Genomic DNA, 18,220 nt, shown 5'->3' with positions numbered 1-18,220 from the left:
GTGACAATTCAAGGCAAGGTACTAGGGTGCTGGCAACTGCGCGGTCAAGAGATTCACACTGGGCTGCAGACTGCCAGACAATGGCTGAAGGGGTACCAGGTATCAGAACTGGGATGTGAGAGGGTGTCGAGGAGCTGAAGGGTTCCCAATCATGTCAGAGGTTTGCTGCTGATGGTTTGGACTGTACTCTTTGTGGCTGCAGGAGAGCTGAAGACGAATCCATGGACATACGGTGACTCTGAGGGGACTATCTTTTGCTTCTCTTTCTCTGACTGTAAGAGATGCCTTCAGGCAACTTCTGCCAATGGCAAATCTATCTACCTTACTGCAGACGAAAACAAATTTTGTGTAACATTGCACTGTCTTTATTACATGACAATAAATTGAATCTTGAATCTTAGCAATAAAGGGAACCTTGAAATTGAAAAGAGACCCTAACATATCATCTTATCTAGTAAACTCAACATATCATCGTTAATTACTGAGTCAGTAGCATGCTGGAGAGAAAAGGAAACAAAAAAAAAATCAGAAAAATACTGAAAATCTCTACTTGTGGATAGAGAAACAGTTAAAATTTCAGTTCAGAACCCCTTCATTAGAACTGAAAATAAGTTTGTCAAATTGCAGAGGGTGGGTGAGTGGAATGTCTCCAACAGGGTAAAACCAAAGTGACCAAGAGGATATACTACTCCCCCTCTGCATTTCACAACTCATATTCTTTTGTCTATGGTCTCACTCATTAACTGCTTCTGTTCACTAAATGAGCCTGCCCCTTGGGTAAGCCTGGTCTCACACTTGCCCTGCAGCTTTACAAGCTTGTCTCCTCAGTTCTTACGAAAGGCCTCTGACTTGATGCATCACTTCCCACAGATCCAGCCTGACCAGCTGACTATTTCCAGCACACTGTTTTTGTTTTAAATTTACAGCATCTGGTTTTTTAAAAAAAATTTCATTTGCTTGAAGAGAAAGGAATTTGGTTATTCCTTCAAATCTAGAAATAGGGCTTCATGGATGGAGAAGTGAAAACAGAAAGTGACTATATTAAAAATGTATGAACTTGCTTCTTTTTGATGTTTGGGCACAGTTTCAGCACATCTTCTTTACATGCCATCTTAAACTTGTATGAGAAACGGAAATCTTTCATTTGAATCTGTTAATAATTAGAAAATTAGTTTAGTTACACAGAGAAAAGATTGAACTTTCTGTTTGAAATATTGCTATACAAGTTATAATAAACATCAATGGAAAGGTTTACAATGACCAATATATAGGATCCTTTAGGTCACTGATCAACTTCATAGATCCAACAAGACCAGTTTCCACTGATCGCAGGAAACAATGGGACAAGTGAGACCTTTTGAAATCACAAATCTTTCATCACAGTTTGTTTAGCCTTTATTTTTGATTGAAACGCCTTCTATGGATGTTTTTGCTTTGATACTATGCAGAAAGAGTACATCAATAGCACTGCATTCCTGCACCTCTTTCAAACGCTGACCCTGCCATGAACTAGCAGCAGAGATGTCTTCCTTATATAAGAAAAAAATTCCTGTACGTCTATATCGAGAAGAGTGCAAAAGTAATTGTCTGGTGAAATCAGAAGAAATTTACTGCACTGATACAATATAAATACATGAAATTAGATTGTTCAATTCATGTGCAAAAAATCTTCATACAGCAGCAACTCTTTCAGGGACAGATGGCTTCTTGGAGATGGGTGCGCGTTCAACTTTGTGTTACAGGGTAAATCCATACTCACAAACTGATAATAATGTAGGACAGCCAACAAGTTTACCAAAGTAAAGGGAGTAGAAAATTCATACAAGACCTCATTTTGTATTAGCCAAGCAAGAGGTTAGGTTTTTGAAATGTACATAATCGGCAGCTTGCCAAACCACAAATCTTTTAGGGACAGCAAACTCATTCTTACTGTAATCAGATTGATTGGAATATTTTTTTCCTCTTACCAATTGGAAATGTGTGACACCAACAGCACATTTCTCATTCATCTCCTTTTGGTGTTTATTTTGAACCAGGCACTCCATCAGGTCCCCACTATCAATCTGATTATCTGCTAACTCCTGCAGGAGGAGAAACACAATGAGACCATTGCTTAAAATAAACAAAGGAATTGCCAGTATGTCAGATAAATTAGATTATTTTAATCTTGCTGAAGTTTTACAAAGCCTCCTCAGACTATTTTCAATCTTTCCACTTATGACAACTAACATGAATACTCTTCAGTTACTCACATGACAATACATCTGAATAACTGGATCACAGGCTCTCATCAGCAGGGCTTCAATCTGAATATCCTGAAAGAAACAGTGCAAACAAGATCAGTCATGTTACTACACTTTTCACTAAACTGCAAAAGATAGTCCCCTCAGAGTCACCGTACGTCCATGGATTCGTCTTCAGCTCTCCTGCAGCCACAAAGAGTACAGTCCAATTCAGATTCTATTTAAAACATTGTAAGTCAGTTGTAATACACAATGCACAACCCCAACATCTGCAGAAAGTGCTTGTTACTTCCAAGTGATGAAAACTACAGGTCACCAAGGACAAAAGGCAAGCAAATTTAAGAGAACTACTACAACTGATTAGCTGATGTCGTACCTCCCCTCAACACTGAAGTGGATTAAGGCAAGTATGAAGACAATCATGCAGTTGAAATTCACATGGAATCAAAATCATGATCACATTGGGAGTGTCTAGTAGTATTACCAGCATCTTGGGAATTTTGTTCAATTGCTTTCATTACACTCTTAATTGCTGAGCTTTATTGCCAAGAATAAATCTTTTTTTTTCTGGACCTGGATTTTCTCCATCCTCATGTAAGGCTTGTCTGAAGTTAATCCACTCTGGCAGCATTCTCAATTCCTCAGGATTTATTGATTTACTCTACACATTTAAGCGGGGAAGATTTGGAATAACAATGAAGAACTCCACATTTAAAAAATCGATGTGCCAAAGTTGTGAATGCTAGGTACCATGTATTTAATTTAAAATGCTCACTTTCTTCATATTGCACAATTCAGGCCATTTTTACCCTGATTTCAAAGAGCCTTGGCAGTAGCATTTATTTTAGAATATAGAACACTACCACACAGTACAGGCCCTTTGGCCTATATTCCTTAAAGTACTAACCCCTTCCTACCCTGTAACCCTCTATTTTTTTCCATCCATGTGCCTAATGTTTCAGCCTCCACCACCATTCCTGGCAAGGCATTCCAGGCACCCACAACTCTGTGCATTAAAAAAAACTTACCCCTGATGTCTCCCCCAAATTTCCATCCCTTCACACATGTCCTCTGGTGTTTACTATCCCTGCCCTGGGAAACAGACACAGGCTGTCCACTCTATCTATGCCTCTCATAATCTTGTAGATCTCTATTAAGCCTCCTCTTATCCTTCTACGGTCCAAAGAGAAAAGTCCAAGCTCTGCTAACCTTGCCTCATAAGAGTTATTTTCCAATCCAGGTAACATCCTGGTAAATCTCTTCTGCATCCTCTCCACAGCTTCCACATCCTTCCTATAATGAGGTGACCAAAATTGGACGGCACAGTTGGTGCAATGCCTTTATAGTGCCAGAAATTGGGACCGGGGTTTGAATCCCACGCCGTTTGTACATTCTCCCTGTGTCTGCGTGGGTTACCTCCGGGTGTTCTGGTTTCCTGCCACCATTCAAAACAGTGTGTAGGTTAATTGAGTGTAAATTGGACAGCATGGGCTCATGGGACGAAATGACCTGTTACTGTGCTGTATGTTTAAATTTTAAAAATTGTAGTGTTCCAACATGACCTCTCTATTCTTGAATGAGGCCTTCCCATAGACCTTTTAAGAAGGGATATATGAATTTCTCCAACATGTGGCATTTACAGTATTCCATATTCTTTGAACTCAGTCCTGTATTATACCACAGAACTACAATGTGATAGAGTTATTAAAGGACACAAATGGGCCCTTCACCCCAACTCAACCCTGGAGAGAGAGAGAGAGAGAGACAGACAGACAGATAGACAGACAGACAGGGAGAGAGGGAGGGAATGAGGGAGACAGAGACACAGAGAGATCACAATAGAATAACCAAATAGGGTTAACTGCATATTGCAATTTTACATAATTTCCTTTGATAAGTCATGAAAGCTTTGCTACCCTGAAATTTCATTCTCTTATTGACTTCAGTCCTAATACAGAGTACAAAGCTCGATCAGACCAAGTCACTAAATGAGTGAAAAACAAAAAGCAACTCGTGTGAAGATGATATCTTAATTGGGAGGTAAATATGTGGTGCTACCTTCTCCAACAAGAATAGCAAATAAAGTCAGTGACAGTGGGGCTAACAGTAAAATTCATTCACATTTCTGCAGTGTTTCTCAATTTCAGGACAACATAGCTATCTCAGGAGATGGACTCAGTCTAAACTATGCCAAAGTCAGGCATCTTCGATGGAGCATGAACTGGGGAGAGGACAGGTGAGGCAGGAGATCCCAGAATCATCCAAAGAAATTACAAAAGTATCCCGCTGACATGCTGATCTACAGGAAAGTCTCTGAGAATGCCACAGTCTTTCTCTGCTGGCTCACACAGTTATTTTGCTAAAGGGCTCACCTCCGATTCCAGCTCTGTCAAGTTACCCACTATTTCCCTGCAATCCACTGCCAAGTCATCAAGATGGTCCTGGAGACACTCCAGCTCCTAAAGAGAGCAATGCAAACCAGCAATGAACTTCAGGGACCAACAATCAATTAAAGACAAAAAAAATTTCCCACGATTGTATCTCAGAATCAGTAGCAAACAGAAGTACAAGCTTCCAAAATATTGGCAAGTTTATTTCGGTGAATAATTCGAGAAAGATTACATACGTGTGCTTAACAAAACTGTGGTCCAAACAATATAAGCGAGTGCCCAGTTATTCTCACAAACTGGATTCTTTTTGCTCGTTGTTTGAACAATTTATATCAAAGCAATTATGAGCAGCATGGTTGATGTAGTGGTAGGCACAACACCTTTGCAGTGCCAGGTATCGGGACAGGATCAAGGTTTGAATCCCACGCTGACTGTAAGGAGTTTGTATGTTCTCTCCGTGTCTGCGTGGGTTTTCCCTGGTGGCTCCGGTTTCCTCCCACCATTCAAAAAACATACCAGGGTGTAGTAGGTTAATGGAGTGTAAATTGGGCAGCATGGACTCGTAGGCCGAAGTTGCCTGTTACTGTGCTATATGCACGTATGTCAATTACTTTAGAAAAACTACAAAGAAGTCAATCCTAAACTATTTCGCGAAGCTACCAACTTCATCTACAAGACACACTACTTTATACGGCAAACATGAAGCAACTGTGAAATAAAGTAGAATGGCATTAATGTCCGCAATGCAGCTGCTTCTTACAGGTAGGATAGAGCAGCTACTCAGAACACTAAAGTCATTTCAATTTCCAGACTACTACTGAAGCTGTATGGATCCTTCAGTAACAAGCAATCACGTCCCAGCCTCTCCACTTTCTCAACCTTCAGGGTAGATTCAGGGTATACTTCAAATCAGCTTGTTGTTGTTACCTGTCCAGTATCTGTCTTCTCACTGCACCATTTCCCAAGGTCTATTATGCAGCGTTCTTGTAGTCCAGGCTCCAACTTCACATCCAAGGCTCGCTGATGAAGAATCCGTTGAATCTCTGTTCTACAGTCTCTGGATAACTGCTTGAAAAGTGTGATTCTGGTCAGTTTGTGCTTCATTTTTCTCAAACAATAGTTCTTTTCCCTTCCCCCCCCCCCCCATAGAATTTGATGGTACAGTAACACTCATCAGCCCAATAGGTTTGTGTGTGCTCTAGCCAAGTTTCCTCACACATTATGATGGTTATTGCATCCTTCTCCTTCTGCTCCTTTCTGCCTCAGATCACGATTCACTTTCCCCATAAATTAATCCATACTTTAAGTTATGACAATTAACTGGCAAAATGCCAACCTTAAATTTTACTTACTTATTAAGGTATAATTGGAAACAAATGATACTCCAAGTAAATATCAGAAGCAACAAGTACACTAACATGGAATTTGGTTGCATCAATTTTCACATTACTAAATCTCTCATGAACCCCTCTGCTCAAAAATGCATAATTTGCCAGCAAAGGACAAATGACCAGATTTCTGTGCCAACTCCCTCCTTTTTTTCAAAAAACAACCCTTTCCAATATGAAAATCAAAAGTACAGAAGGGCTACCATGGATCATTTAACTGCATCTGGCAATTAGAATGGCCTTGCAATTGGTGGGGGGCGGGGGGGAGAGAAAGAATCATGAAAAATGGCTGCTTCATTATATTTCAATGATGTGTGCAATCCACCATTCTGTAGATAACAAGAGCAAGACATTTTAAATGGACCCAGAATGACCGGCTGCAAAGAAATGCAATCTTTCAAATGCAGGTTGCAAAGTACAAGCCTTGTTCTTCACAAGTAGCCCTTGCAAAACTCAGCCAAGAGTTCAGAGATTTAAACATTATGCTTAATTTACTGCCAATTCATCAAGTTCTAGTCAATGATGTTCTATCACTTTCAATGATACTTTTTTTCCTCTCTTGGACAAGTCTGTCCTGCCTAAATAATTCCAGCATTTTTACCAACTTGGTTGTTTTCCAGCAACTATAGTTGTATTTGCTTTTGGATTTAATTTGTCACTTTTTTTCAAATCCTCTTCTGACCAGCATAACATGCAAGATACAGTCTAAAGCAACACTACAATCATGTTGACTGCAAACTCACCGCCCTCATCAGCACGTTTTACTTCTTCAATCCAGTTACATCCCCACATTCTTTTCAACAACAAATCTATATCAACAGTTCACACTTCATTTTCCTAAAAGTAGATTTTTTTAAAAATAGACAATTTCAAATAATACAAAAATAATGAAATATCAGTATTTGTTGTTTCTCCCCAGTTGACGAGGTTAGTGAGTTGTGTTGAACTATGGAACTTTTGCAAATATTCCCCCACAATTAAAGATAAACCAATTGATCTTTACTAACTCATATTTTGTGTGCAACTGGGGACATTTTTTTAAAAAAAATTTCTTTGTAACTTTTTTTCATCCCTTCTCTTTGCTTTCCTAATTTCTCTCTTAACTTCATGTTTGCACCTTCCACACTTTGTGCTCTTTCTAAATACATTAATTCTCATTTTAATTAACTAATTTTTGATTGGAGCTACTACCATTCTATTCACAGAAAATATTAAATGTCCCAAAAATGGGAAAATAGATAATCAGCTTGGAACTTCAAAACATCACCCAGTTAAAAGGTGGCTTTGCAATGTTTTTTTTCAAATTTCACTTGTCTGGAACACCACCCACAGCCTGTATTTCCTATTTTGTAATCTGACTGCAGCTAAGCATTAATTGCAGGAGCTCCAAAGTGCTCCCAGAGCAACAAGTGTGAACAAGATTTCTTTATCGTCATGTACACAACATGTAATATAGTGCCCTTCATAATGTTTGGGACAAAGACACTTTCATTTATTTTCCTCTCTACTTCACAATTTTAAATTTGCCATCAAACAATTTACATGGAATTAAACTGCACATTCCAGATATTATTCAAGATTATTTGTATACATTTTGGATTGACCATGCAGAAAATACAGCACTTTTTATATGTACATTGACCCCTTTTTTCAGGGCACCCTAATGTTTAGGACATTTGGCTTCACAGGTGTTTGTGATTACTCGGGTATGTTTAATTGCTTTATTGGTGCAGGTACAAGAGAGGTAGGCTTGTTTCTAAGCTTTTGATCGCCTTTGGAATCTGTAGTTGCCATTTTCTACATAAGGATCAGAGTTTTGCCAATGAAAGTCAAAAAGCTACTATGAGGCTGTAAAACAAGAATAAAACTAAGAGATCTCATCCAAACCTTAGGATTACCAACATCAACAGTTTGGAACATCATTAAGAAGAAAGAACGCACTGATGAGCTCAGGAATCGTAAAGGGACAGGTATTCTAAGGAAGACCTCGTGCTGATGACAGAAGAATTCTCATCATAATGAAGAAATTTGTTTGACAGATCAGAAACACTCTTCAAGAAGCAGGCACAAATATATAAACTACGTTTTGGGCCTGAGCCCTGTGTAATGACTACTGTCCTCAGAAAATTTTATGAGCATAAATTCAGAGGCTGCACTGCAAGATGGAAACCACTAGCTAGCCATAGAAAGAACGGCCAGATTACAGTTTGCCAAGATGTAAAAGAGCCTGCAGAATTCTGCAAAAAAGCCTTGTGAACAGATGAAATCAAAATTAACCTGTCTCAGAGTGATGGCAAGAGCAAAATGTGGAGGCATAAAGAACTGCCCAAGATCCAAAGCATACCATCTTTGCCATGGGGTTTGCATCTTGCAATGTGGCCTCAATATTTCTGTTCATGAAGTCTTCTACAGACAGTAGTCATTGATACATCCACACATGCCTCCTAAAGAGTGTTTCTGATCTGCCAGATACACGTTTGGAGATTTTTCTTTATTGTCCAGTACGCTCTTTCTTCTTAATGATGTTCCAAACAGTTTATTTTGGTAATCCTCAGGTTTGAGTGAGATCTTTTACTGTTTTACTCTTGTCTTTCAGCCTCATAATGGCTTTGACTTTCATTGGCACAACTCTGGTCCTCATGGCGAAAAATGGCAACTACATCCAAAGGCAATCAAAAGCTTAGAAGTAAGCCAAGTTCTCTTATACATGCACCAATAAAGCAATTAAACGTACCTGAGTAAACACAAATGTCCCAAACATTATGGTGCCGTGAAATGAGGGGTCTATGTATAAAAAGTGATAATTTTATATAAAGTAAAATGCATGAAAATAACCTTGAATAAAATCTGGAATGTGCAGTTTAATTACATGTGAATTGTTTGATTACAAATTTAAAATTGTAGAATACAGAGGGCAAATAAAGGAAAATAGTGTCTTTTCCCCAAATGCTATCTCGGCTTTCTCGGCTGCACCATTTCATCAGATACAAGGATCGACAATGAGATAGACAACAGACTCGCCAAGGCAAATAGCGCCTTTGGAAGACTACACAAAAGAGTCTGGAAAAACAACCAACTGAAAAACCTCACAAAGATAAGCGTATACAGAGCCGTTGTCATACCCACACTCCTGTTCGGCTCCGAATCATGGGTCCTCTACCGGCACCACCTACGGCTCCTAGAACGCTTCCACCAGCGTTGTCTCCGCTCCATCCTCAACATCCATTGGAGCGCTCACACCCCTAACGTCGAGGTACTCGAGATGGCAGAGGTCGGCAGCATCGAGTCCACGCTGCTGAAGATCCAGCTGCGCTGGATGGGTCACGTCTCCAGAATGGAGGACCATCGCCTTCCCAAGATCGTATTATATGGCGAGCTCTCCACTGGCCACCGTGACAGAGGTGCACCAAAGAAAAGGTACAAGGACTGCCTAAAGAAATCTCTTGGTGCCTGCCACATTGACCACTGCCAGTGGGCTGATAACGCCTCAAACCGTGCATCTTGGCGCCTCACAGTTTGGCGGGCAGCAGCCTCCTTTGAAGAAGACCGCAGAGCCCACCTCACTGACAAAAGGCAAAGGAGGAAAAACCCAACACCCAACCCCAACCAACCAATTTTCCCTTGCAACCGCTGCAATCGTGTCTGCCTGTCCCGCATCGGACTGGTCAGCCACAAACGAGCCTGCAGCTGACGTGGACTTTTTACCCCCTCCATAAATCTTCATCCGCGAAGCCAAGCCAAAGAATAGATGACACTGTACAACACAAAATCGTTTTCTGTCTACCGTAAGGGAAAGAATTGCGATTAGTGTTTTCCTCTTCCCCTCACCATTTGAAAGAGAAACAAAAATCCCTTCAGAGTCACTGAGTGTCTGTGGATTTGCCTCCACCACTTCCACAGCCGCAGACTCCTGCTCAATGTATCAGGAACCTGAGCTCCAGATCCAAACCTCTGACACAATCAGGAAGCCTTCAATGCCCAATGCTCTTTGGAAGACCTTTTTGCCTTCAGCACCCTATCAAATCCCAGCTCCAATACCTAGTTCCCATGAGCCATTCTCCAGCAGCCCATCGAACCACTTTCAACACAATGGTCATCTCTTCCTTACTAAAAATATTCGCTTTTTTTTGCATGACCTCAATTTGCAGGGAATTACCTAAGGACATTCAAAACTAAGCCAAGCTGTGACATCTTTCAAGGTTAGATATCCTACCGACACTCTGTGTATAAACTCTATTGCAATAATTCCAAGGATGAAGATTTAAGATGAATGCTACATAAAATTTCTGTGAGTCCTTGCTAAGAGTAAAACTTCATGTGGTGTGATTAATGTGATGGAAATAAACAAGTCATCACTCTCACCCGGCGACCTTGCTCCTCTGTACGATAAGCATGACGATAGAGGCAAGAAAACACTGCTCCAGGGGGTAACATTTCACTAGTCTGATTCCACCCCTGGGTGTGGCACAGCCTTGAAGCGTCACCCTGGCACTTACGATAAAGAACAGGATCCAGCCTAAAAAGAAGGATCAAAAAAGGATATTGTGAGAAGACATGATTATTGCATTTTATATAAGAATTTTTAAAAGCAACCATCTCTTCCTTATCACACACTGAAATAACTGATTTACAACTGGAGAATTGCATGATATCGTCATCTTGATAAAAAGATTTTTTCCCTAGCTCCCATGCAGAGATAAGGAAAGGAATAGCTGATATAGGTTTATCATTAATTTTCACCAACTTCTCACAAATGTAGGTACTATTTTGTAAAAACATTCTCAAAGCTTGTAGAAGGAGCAAGTCTGTAATTTCATGACAGCATTTGAACAATGAGTGCAGTCCTCTATTCACTCCATACAGTGAAACACAACTGCAGTAAAAGCACAAATGGTTGTATTGTCTTCTTTCTTTGGCTTGGCTTCGCGGACGAAGATTTATGGAGGGGGTAAAAGTCCACGTCAGCTGCAGGCTCGTTTGTGGCTGACAAGTCCGATGCGGGACAGGCAGACACGGTTGCAGCGGCTGCAGGGGAAAATTGGTTGGTTGGGGTTGGGTGTTGGGTTTTTCCTCCTTTGCCTTTTGTCAGTGAGGTGTCAGTATTGTAGTAAAAGACAAATTGATGAAGAACTCAGCAGGTCTCCCAGCATTCATAGGAGGTAAAAAAAAAAATACAAACTATGTTTTGGGCCTGAGCCCTGTGTGTATGAACACAAAGCAAGCAGGCGCTTAAATTAAAAGGCTGGGGAGAAGGAAGTAAAGGGCAAGGAGGAGCCCAGACCCAACAGACATAAGGTGATAATTGGACATGGATAGGAGGACAGGAAAGGAAAGGTGAGAATTGATCAGAGAAGGCTCTGTGAATACAAAGCTTGAGGAAAGGAAATAGAGGGAAAAGGAAAGGCAGAGACAGAGCTAGTGGAAAGTAGAAATAGGGATAGATGTGAGGGGGAGGCCTAACAGAAATCGGAGAAGTCAACATTAATATGAGGTGGTTTTCCTCTAATTTGCAGATGGTCTCATGCACTACAAAACAGACCATGGGGAAAAATGCCAGCATGGGAATAGGGCAGGGAATTGAAATGAGCAGCCACTGGGAGATCCCTGCTATTGCAGTGGACAGAGCCGAGGTGCTCAATAAAACAATTTCCCAGTCTGCATCCAGTTTCTCCAATGTTGAGTAGACCACAACACAACCACTGATGTCCCCTGTAGATTCACAAGTGTTTCTTAACTTGGAAGGACTCTTTGGGGCTCTTAATGGTGGTAAGGGAAGAGGTGTTGGCACAAATGTAGTACTTCGTTCAATCACAGGGGTAGGTGACAAGGGAATGATTGGTGGAAAGGGAGGAGTGGACAAGCAAGTCAGAGCAGGCAGTCCCTGCGGAAGGTGGAGAGTGGAGGGGTGTGAAAGAGGTCTTTGGGGTGGAATCAAGCAGTAGGTGGCGGAAATGGCAGAAGATGATATGTTGGATGCGGAGGCTGGTGGGGTGGTGGGTGAGGGCAAGGCAAATCCTGTTCTTGTTGCACATGGGGGGGAGAGCAGATGTGCAGGTAGTAGAGGATTAGCAGGAGAGCGTCAGGTTAATGATGGTTGAGAAGCCACGTTATTTGAAGAAAAAAAACAGATGACTGGCATGGGAGATCGCATCCTGGGAGCAGATACAACTAAAGGAATGTAATCCTTACAATGAGGTCATATTCAGTCTGGCCACCTTCCAGATTGATTACATCAACTTCTCCAGTTTCCTCTCGACCACCCCCACCCCCAACATCTATCTCTATTTCTCCTTTAGCACTTTCTCTCTCATTCCTCAGAATCTATTGTCATGAACGTATTACAAAATTTGTTGTTTTGCGGCAGCATTATAGGTGTAAAAATTGCCCTAAATTACATTTTTAAAAATTAGAACAAAAGATGACAAAATGTGAGGTAGTGTGTGGTTCATTGTCCATTCAGAAATCTGATGGCAGAGAAGAAGCTGTTTTTGTACTATTGGTCTTTCGTCTTCAGGCTCCGATACCTCTTTCTTGATAGTAACTTTTCCTGCTCTTGTTTTCTTTCAGCACGGTAATCACTGCTCACCTTTCCTCTCCTATATTTCGATCTAGGTCCAATGATCACCTTGTGCTCCTCCCTGCCCGTTCTTTCCTTCTCCCCAGCCTATTAATTCAGACACCTGCTTGCTTTTTACTCACATCTTGATGAAGAGCTCAGGCCCGAAACAAAAATTATCCATCTTTACTTACTATCCTCGTGACACCTGCCGAGTTCCTCCTACATGATTGGGTTCAAGTTGAGTTCATTGCTGAAGAGGTTGTATAAGCTGCAGCATTTTCCTTAGAGTGCAAAAGGCGGAAGGGACACTTTAAAGAGTATATAAAATGATGAAGGAAAGAGATAAAGTGAATAGTCACAGGGTACAGGAAACTAACACTACAGGGCATAGGTTTAAAGTAAGATAGGAAAGATTTTCAGGGCTCCTGAGGAGATAACTTTTCACAAAGTGGTGGGTACATGGAACGAACCCCCAGAGGAAGTGGAAAAGGTGGGTGCAATTACAACATTTAAAGGAAATTTAAGCATGGATAGGAAAGATTAATAGAGATATAGGCCAAATGGACGCAAACGTGACAATATGTGGACTCTTGGTCTGAAGGGACTGTTTCCATGCTATATAACTCAATTATTAAGTTCTTCACTTCCTTATTTTGGTGATTGTGGTGTAATATTTTAACAATGGAGAAGACTTTGTTTATTTTTTTTTAAATGCTACCTTAAATAAGAAAGTTTGAATGCTGATATGTTTGGAGAGTGTGGAAAAAATGGCCAACTGGTAAGATAAATTTCTGGAGTGTGGGTGTAGAAGCAATTTGAGACAGTCGGTATCTATATCAGTCATAGAATCATACAGCATAGAAACAGGTCCATCTTGTCTCTGACCAACAACATGCCCTCCTGGTTTAATCCTACCTGCCAGCATTTTGCCAATACCCCTCCAATCCTCTCCCATTCATGCAATTAACCAGTTTTTTAAAGAAGTTCATGCACCTGCCTCCACCACTGTCTGGCAGCTCGATACAGGTGCCCACCATCCTAAATGAAAATCTGCTATCTCACTCAATTATTGTTCATTTATTTTGTATGGGTATCTCTCTTTCCGCTCTGCATTTTTTTGCAATCATTATAGTTCACAATTTAGTAAAGTCATGGTATGAAGAAAAGTTCCATGGTTCAGAACTCAGCAAAGTGCTCTTTTTTATATATTTGCTCATCTTGTTTTTAGATTTTGCTTGGCAGATTTGCCAAGTCTGACTTCATTTCCATTCATTTTACCATCTTTTAATGTATTTTGTTAAGAGCATAAGAAATAGGAGCAGGAGTAGACCACCCAGCTGTCAAGCCTGCTCTGCCATTCAATGAGATTATGGCTGATCTGATCATAGGCTCATCTCCACCTGCCTGCCTTTTGTCATATCCCTCAATTTCCCTATTATTTAAAAATTTAATCCAGCCTCGTCTAAATTTACTGAGATAGCCTCCACTGCTTCAATAGGCAGCAAATTCCAGATTCACCACCCACTGGGCAAAGTAGTTCCTCCTCACTCCCATCCTAAATCTACCTCCCTGATTCTGGAGGCTTTGTCACCTAGTCTAGTCTCCTCCACCAAAGGAAACAACTTACCTACCTCTAGCTTATCTGTGCCTTTCATAATTTCTGTAAGTACCTAGAATATTGGACAAGGCATCTGCATCAAAAATAAACATTTCACCTCAGTCATTGCATTTCACAGACATGCTAGTTAGAAGAGGATATAAAGTATTAACCTATATACTTACACTCTGCACCATTTCATCAGATGCAAGGATCGACAATGAGATAGACAACAGACTCACCAAGGCAAATAGCGCCTTTGGAAGACTACACAAAAGAGTCTGGAAAAACAACCAACTGAAAAACCTCACAAAGATAAGCGTATACAGAGCCGTTGTCATACCCACACTCCTGTTCGGCTCCGAATCATGGGTCCTCTACCAGCATCACCTACGGCTCCTAGAACGCTTCCACCAGCGTTTTCTCCGCTCCATCCTCAACATCCATTGGAGCGCTTTCATCCCTAACGTCGAAGTACTCGAGATGGCAGAGGTCGACAACATCGAGTCCACACTGCTGAAGATCCAGCTGCGCTGGGTGGGACACGTCTCCAGAATGGAGGACCATCGCCTTCCCAAGATCGTGTTATATGGCGAGCTCTCCACTGGCCACCGTGACAGAGGTGCACCAAAGAAAAGGTACAAGGACTGCCTAAAGAAATCTCTTGGTGCCTGCCACATTGACCACCGCCAGTGGGCTGATATCGCCTCAAACCGTGCATCTTGGCGCCTCACAGTTTGGCGGGCAGCAACCTCCTTTGAAGACCGCAGAGCCCACCTCACTGACAAAAGGCAAAGGAGGAAAAACCCAACACCCAACCCCAACCAACCAATTTTCCCCTGCAGCCGCTGCAACAGTGTCTGCCTGTCCCGCATCGGACTTGTCAGCCACAAACGAGCCTCCAGCTGACGTGGACTTTTTACCCCCTCCATAAATCTTCGTCCGCGAAGCCAAGCCAAAGAAGAAGAACAGTTAATCATCAATTGATTTGCCTTCATTACTGGAATTGGGAATTCTTCTAATTTTCATACACCATCCCCTATCCCAATGATTAGAAATTTGATAACACTTAATTAATATCTGATAAGAAATAGGCAGCCATAGTCATAGGGCATATAGCAACCATTGTTATCAGCAAGAACTAGCCTTGAAGGGCTAAATCAACTGAATTTCGACCAACACACATCATAGTTTCAAGCCACGAGAGAAAGGTCATATCAGGACAGAGATGTGGAATACGCCAGATGGCTGAGAACAACGATCAAAACAGGGAATCAAGAGATGAATGGTCCAGGCATTGGAACGACTGGGCACTTTTGGATAAAGGCATTTGCCACAATCAAAACACAAATGCCCATGTACTAAACTTCAACATTCCTTATTCATCATGTAATAGTACAGACGTAATACAACACAAAATTGCTTCTGGCTGCCATAAGTCAGAGTTGCCATTCATATTATCCAGCGCCACTTACAGCAAAAGAGAAAAGAGAGAGTCCCATCAGAGTCACTGAGTATCCATGGATTTGCCTTGTTCCCACAATCTCTGCGGCCGCACCTACTCCTCTTCATTTCATCAGCAGCCTGAGCTCCCAATCCAAACCTCTGTCCCAATCAGGAAGCCTTCAGCCCCAGAGGCCCTTTGGAAGCCCTACGCCCTCAGCATCCTCCGAGTCCTGGCTCCGAAACCAGGTTCCCAGGAGCAGCCTGTGGAGTCCTTCAGCCATTGAGCTCCTCGCTGGTCTGCTACTGTGGTCACCGTCCTGTAGGGTTGTTTCCTGTTTTGCCTTCTCAATAGGGAGTGTTCTCTCCATTTCTGGCGTCCTGTGATATCTGCTACTTCCGGGAGTCTTCAACCCTTCGTTGCCGCTGCCATCTTAAGCACAGAACCCTGGTTGTAAGATTTTCATTTAAAAACATCTTTGGCTCCCCTAAGAAGCTGTTCAGAGCTGCCGACGATAGAACCAGGAAGTTGATCCCTTCAGGCCAGCACTGTCTCCCCACCTACCCAGGTCTGCTGCAGTAGCAGTGCTGCCATTAAAGTAGTGCTGAAGCATGCTGCGTGAGAACAGTTGAACAGACTGTAAGCTCAGGTGTCACAGCAGAATGTCTATTCAAACTTTGCGCACTCCTTTTCAGGCTGGCAGTCGGACTGCGCGCGTGTCCCCCCGTTTCCATCATGCTGACGCAAGCACGCACGCCAACTTCCTTTCTGTGGGAGACGGAAGCTCGTCGCCATCTTTGTCGTTACTGTCCCGCTGACCGCGCATAAAAGCGGGGCCAGTTCATCACGGTATAGTTGCACGTCGCTACATAACCACCCCCCAGAACATTCCAGGTCACACCCCATCATGTCCAGCGCATCCTGAGGAATTCGAAGAGGCAGAACAAGGTGAGAATGGCCAACTTCTGTATGTCATCTGGGTGCACTGATATTTGATGATATCCCTGGATCAGGTTCACCTTGGAGAAGAGCTGGGCGCTGCTGAGGTTTGCCTTGGAGTCCTGGATGTGGGGCACTGGGTAGGGTCATGGACTGTAGCCTCATTTAAATGGCGGTAGTCTCCGCACAGTCGCCAACCGCTATTGGCCTTGGGTACTATGTGGAGGGGGAAGACCACCGGCTGTCAGATCTGCCGGCGATGCCCAACTCTTCCATGCACGTGAACTCCTCTTTGGCCAATTTAAACTTGTCCAGTGCCGGCCTGCAAGCTCGCATTGGTTGCAATGTGGTGCTGCACGTCATGTGGAGGCTGTGTTGAGGAGAACGGTGGACGAAGGATGTTGGGGAAGTTGGCGAGCGAGTGTAACAGCTGTTGGCAGTCCCATCCACAACTAGGTGGGTGGCTGGTTCGTTGGATGTACCAAGGGGAACAGTTTGGAACGTGTCCGCATTGAACAGACGTTTGCTATCTAGGTCCACCTGTAATGTGTGCACCCAGGGGAAATCCACGCCCAGCAGGAGCTTGTCCACTGCAGCCAGGGTAAACTGCCACTGAAAATCAGCTTCCCTGAAACGCAGGGGTATGCGCTTGCGGCCGAAGGTTGCAATGGTGGAGTTGTTGGCTGTGTGTCGGGTGGGGCCGTGTGGTCTCATGTGCATCTCGAGGGAAGAGGGTGGAATGATGCTTATCTCAGTTACTGTGTCAACAAGGAACCTGAGGCCTGAGATGGCATTCCACACATGAAGTAAGCAGTTCCGTCATTTGTGTGCCCCAGCACTGGTGGTAGAAGCACAGGCATTGGACTGTGGGGGCTTGGCTTTGTCGGCTGCTTCGGCAGTCTGTCAGAGCGGACTGATTCGTGCTGTGGTCTGGTCACCCAGTGGACTGCTTTGGGGTTTTCGCATTTGGTGCAGAAGACCTTGCGTGGGTCGCTGAATTTTGCGTCGGCAAGCAGAAGTCTAATGCCTTCTGGCATCTGTCCCAAAAAGGCTTGTTGAAACATGAGGCAGGGCTTATGGCCGTCTGCCAGTGTGAGCATTTCGTCCATTAATGCGGATTGTATTCTGTCCCCCAGACTGCCTGTGTAGGAGTCTGGCCGCCCTCTTGCTGATAAGATTTTTTAATGCTGCTTATTTACCGTCTTCTGGCGGAGCTTGAATTAGGTAGTCGTCATGGCAGTGGCCTCCTGATTGAGAGAACTAACGACGTAGAAATACCTTGTTGAATCAGAAGTGATTTGCTTGATTTTGAACTGGGGCCTCTGCTTGGCCAAACCAAGGGCGTGGCCTGTTGATCCAGAAGATTGGCAGTTTAAGGGTACAGCACCTAATGCTGCAGGGTCCATTAGGCTGAGTCTTCAAGGCGTGAAGACTCATCGGGGTCACCACTGAAGTATGCTGGAGACTGGAGATGCAGGCTGTTCGCCTGAGAGTCACAGCAGAATGTTTATTCAAACTTTGCGCTCCCCTTATCAGGCTGGCAGTTGGAGCGCGCGTACGACCCCCTCTTGTGTCACGTTGACACAAGCGTGCATGCCTACTTCCGTTCTGGGGCAGAGGAGACGGATGCGCGTCCCTATCTTTGTCGCGACTGTCCTGC

The 18,220-nt window shown here is 43.0% G+C and overlaps 1 protein-coding gene across 2 annotated transcripts in view; it reads right to left on the bottom strand.

Annotated features, from left to right (window-relative positions):
• glg1a (golgi glycoprotein 1a) overlaps window positions 1-18,220 on the bottom strand; it is a 185,450-nt gene that overhangs the window by 41,668 nt on the left and 125,562 nt on the right. The window contains exons 11-16 of one of the 2 annotated variants that reach the window (XM_069901159.1): window positions 10,384-10,537; window positions 5,561-5,701; window positions 4,616-4,702; window positions 2,253-2,315; window positions 1,968-2,081; window positions 1,062-1,150 (exon numbers count right to left, since the gene is read on the bottom strand). In XM_069901159.1, the coding sequence (XP_069757260.1) occupies window positions 1,062-1,150; window positions 1,968-2,081; window positions 2,253-2,315; window positions 4,616-4,702; window positions 5,561-5,701; window positions 10,384-10,537 (648 nt within the window). The remainder of the gene's footprint in view (window positions 1-1,061; window positions 1,151-1,967; window positions 2,082-2,252; window positions 2,316-4,615; window positions 4,703-5,560; window positions 5,702-10,383; window positions 10,538-18,220) is intronic. The other variant, XM_069901160.1, reaches the window with a different exon arrangement.

The sequence above is a fragment of the Narcine bancroftii genome, chromosome 10 (assembly GCF_036971445.1).
Source record: "Narcine bancroftii isolate sNarBan1 chromosome 10, sNarBan1.hap1, whole genome shotgun sequence".
NCBI lineage: Eukaryota > Metazoa > Chordata > Chondrichthyes > Torpediniformes > Narcinidae > Narcine > Narcine bancroftii.
The sequence above is the reverse complement of the archived record's forward strand: the minus strand, read 5'-3'. Positions and strand labels throughout refer to the sequence as shown.